The sequence below is a fragment of the Miscanthus floridulus genome, unplaced genomic scaffold, assembly GCF_019320115.1.
Source record: "Miscanthus floridulus cultivar M001 unplaced genomic scaffold, ASM1932011v1 fs_266_8_9, whole genome shotgun sequence".
Taxonomy (NCBI): Eukaryota; Viridiplantae; Streptophyta; class Magnoliopsida; order Poales; family Poaceae; genus Miscanthus; species Miscanthus floridulus.
The window spans coordinates 36,528-40,000 of record NW_027096483.1 but is presented as its reverse complement, the minus strand read 5'-3'; the positions used below and the strand labels follow the sequence as shown (position 1 = coordinate 40,000).

Genomic DNA, 3,473 nt, shown 5'->3' with positions numbered 1-3,473 from the left:
ACGACCCCAAGCTTCAGAGGCATTCTCAATTTCTAATGTATTTGAGAACTATTGCTATTTCATAAATAATTATAACCAGTTTTCAGCATTTACTATTTCTGAGCTACTGTAGCACTTGCGTTCTGCAAATATGCAGCGACCATTGTTCTGTGTTTGGTAGAGCAAGCTAAGAAAAGTAGATGAGACGAAATGTATCAAAATTTTCAAAGAATAGCTATGTCTTCATGCCATACACAAAACCAACTAGATCGAGCGTGACAGATTCTGTGAGAAAGCAGCAGCTGCTAAAAACTAATGTTACCCAGCAAACATCTGACAAGCTGATGTAAACCCGTCATATATTCATATAAGAAAGGCATATAAGTTCGGTTACAAGGAGATATGTCCATTAAAAGTGAGGACATATGCCAACAGTGATCACTCAGCTAACCTACTTTTCTTATTTCAGATTGACCTTCAGCTGAAAAAGGTAGAAGGATCTGTTCTAATCTGCTGGCTGATGGAAAAAAAGGAGCCAGATAAAATAGACCTGATGAGCTTCCAACTGCAATAAGTATAGTAGTATAAGTTGTGGAAGCTGTGAAATGTCTGATCGCGCATTGTCAACCACTATGCTGACCACTCACGAGGGGATGTTACATTGCTGCCAGCATTAAGCTTATCAACCATTACAGGTTGGGCTGCAGCCACCACTGGGAGTATCTCAACCATATTTCCAAATGGATGACTGTGCACGACCTGTGGTCCCAAGGGATGATACGCCATAGAAGCAGTAGCTGGAGGCTGAGGCAGAAGAGCTACAGCAGTTGCAGGGCAGTTAGAAGGGTTCTTGTATGTGGAGCTGTAGGTCTGGCGATTTCCTTGAACAGCATAGGATGCAACACTGCAGTGACTAGGCTTGCTTGGTTGAGGTGGACAGGGGCCCTGGCTGTGTAACTGCACTGATTGTGGTTGCTGATGCTGAGCATTATGATCTGCTACGGGTAGCAATATTGTATTGCCTTGGCCATAAAATGAATGGGCAACTTCATGCTGCTGCTGCTGCTGCTGCTGCTGCGATGAAGAGTATGGAGGCTGCCCAGCCACACTTCTTGTAATTGGCTCAGTATTAGAACTGGCAGGCTTGGGGGAACTGAATGGAGGAAACAAGGGTGTGGCTTGAGCACTCTGAGACTGAGGAGATGAGGACTGTTGTTGAGCCATGTGTCGTGAAACTTGTTGAATAGTGTATTGCTGCTGTTGCACCATGGGCTGTTGGGGATGCCATGTATGCGAATCAACCTGCTGGGTAGGCATCTGTAGTCTGTGATTCTGAGGCTGAGGGTACAATTCAGTTGCTTGACTAGATTTCTGAGGTAGCTCAACTTGAACCATGGCTTCAGGGTTGTGGACAAGTGGCTGCACAACTTGAACCAAAGGCTCCAACGCCTTGCTCTCGGTGGATTTAGCATGATCTGGGCTTTGCACATAGTACACAGGAGGAGCCTGGCTCAACTGCTGCTGATCATGCTGCGTGCTCAAAGTGACAGGCACCAGGTGCTGCAGAACAAACCCGTTGCTGGTTTGGACCTGCACGGCAGCAGGGGACTGCATCCCATTAACTTGGTGAAGCGGCAAAAGGGCGACCTCGTGTTTTGGAGCCTGTGTGCTGTGGTCATTATCCCTTGGCGCGAGCACGGAAAAACCGGCGGTGGCCTCACCCTTCTGAGAGGGTGCCTCATGTGCTATTTGAAGCTTGCTGAGTTCTTTTGGAGTTTCAGCTAAGTCCTGCCTATCCTGAAGAACCTGCAAGGATTTGTGGACCTGGCAACCAAAATGTAGATCTAGTTATCAAAGATGCTAGCTGTTAGTCTCAGAACCAAGTGATACAGATCTCATCTCCGGGAATCGTAAGTTGACTCCACTGAATGTACTAGCTTTCAGGGAAATAAACAATCAGTTAAGTCTATGAAGCACTGTACACCAAACATAAGTGAGAAATCCAAATCGCACTGTCATTGTGTGCCACTACTCGGCGGCATTACTACTCGAGAAGCACCAACTGGTGCACCGGGAGGGATTCAATCCAAGATGCACGGTCCACGGAGAAGGCAGGCACGCACGCGCTTACCTGTCTGAGGTTCTTGTCGATGCATCTGAAATTGGCGGTGCTCTCGCCGTGGTAGTCCATGACGTCGCTGCGCAGCTCCCCGATGGACCTCTCGAGCTTGTAGCAGTAGAGCTCGAGCTGCGAGAGCCTGCCCCCGATGCCGTCGAGCGAGTGCAGCAGCGCGTCGGCCTGCTTCCGCATGCACTCCTCCACGGCCGCCATCACGGCGTCCTTGGGGTAGAAGCCGCCGTCCTGCTGCGGCGGCTGCGGCTGCCCGTAGGCGGCGGCCACGAACGTCCGCACCAGCCTCTCGTCCTGCAAGCCGTGCCCGGCGGCGCGGCGCGGCAGAGCTGGTCCGTCAGGCAGGCGCCGATGGAGGGAAGGAGAAGGGAAGAAAATTCGAAATCAAGAGATGGCGACAAGAGCAGAGTGCGGGCACCTCGCGGCGGCGGGGCTGGTCGTAGGAGCAGCGCGCGTCCGGGGGCAGGCCGAAGGCGCCGGAGACGGAGACGGAGGCGGCGGCGGGGCGCGCGGGGGAGGCCATGCGTGAGCGGTGTGGATAGGGTTTTTGGGTTGGTGCTGTAATGGCAGCGAGCGGGAGCCTGAGCTGGGGTTGGGAATCCGAAGCGGGAGGAGGAAGCGGCGGGGAAAGGAGAGGGAGGAACTGAGGAAGGAGTACTCCTATGCACTTGTTGCTGTTGCAGCCAGGAAACATCTCAAAAAGCAGAGCGCCCAATGTAAAACAGAGTCCGTGACACACTGTAATAAAGTCCGTCTAGGAGACGCTGAGACCTGAGAGAGGGTGAAAACTGAGGCGGCAAGCAAAGCGGAGCTCGCCGAGAGCGGGTGGTGGGGCTGCGCCCTGTGGAGTTCGAGGCGCGGGGGAACCGGAGGACAAGCGTGGGTGGACCTCGGAGAGCGAGACGGATATGCTTGCTGTTGCTGCCAAGCTCTTTGCTTCAGCTCTCGGCGGAGTCCGTCCACATGTGGGCTGGAGATCCGGCGAAATCTGGTGGGTGGTGGCGGTGGTATGGGGATGGGGGTGAACCGATACCGTGCGGGGCGGTCGTGCCCGTGCTCTGGCTATTACTCTACTCACTGGTTTCAAGTTTCGCCCGTGTTTAGTTCAAAAAAAAAACTTTCCAAAAAATACTACAGTAGCTATTATATAGAATCTTGCGATACGTGCATAAAGCATTAAATGTAGACGAAAAAAACTAATTACATAGTTTAGTTGGAAATCACGAGAGAAACGTTTTGAACCTAATTAGTTCATAATTAAATACTAATTGCCAAATAAAAACGAAGGTGCTATAGTAGCCAAATTCTAACTTTTCCCTTAACTAAACACCCTTAACTAAACACGCCCTTCCTTTCCCAGGAT

At 51.2% G+C, this 3,473-nt stretch overlaps 1 protein-coding gene across 1 annotated transcript; it reads right to left on the bottom strand.

Moving 5' to 3' along the window:
- Positions 1–325: 325 nt before the first annotated feature.
- On the bottom strand, positions 326–3,010 carry LOC136531048 (uncharacterized). Its single transcript, XM_066523763.1, has 3 exons — positions 2,529–3,010; positions 2,111–2,404; positions 326–1,803 (listed from the first exon to the last, which is right to left on the bottom strand). Exons 1-3 carry the CDS (start codon positions 2,802–2,804, stop codon positions 610–612), a joined length of 1,764 nt encoding a protein of 587 aa, XP_066379860.1. The 5' UTR covers positions 2,805–3,010; the 3' UTR covers positions 326–609.
- Between the last annotated feature and the right edge of the window lie 463 nt (positions 3,011–3,473).

Bases quoted from the DNA above. Each gene is read 5' to 3' on its own strand.
- LOC136531048 (XM_066523763.1), bottom strand. From the start codon at position 2,804: ATGTTTCCTGGCTGCAACAGCAACAAGTGCATAGGAGTACTCCTTCCT. The intron at 2,405-2,528 runs GTGCCCGCACTC...CACGGCTTGCAG, and splicing joins ACCAGCCCCGCCGCCGCGAG to GACGAGAGGCTGGTGCGGAC. The intron at 1,804-2,110 runs GTAAGCGCGTGC...TTTGGTTGCCAG, and splicing joins TCGACAAGAACCTCAGACAG to GTCCACAAATCCTTGCAGGT.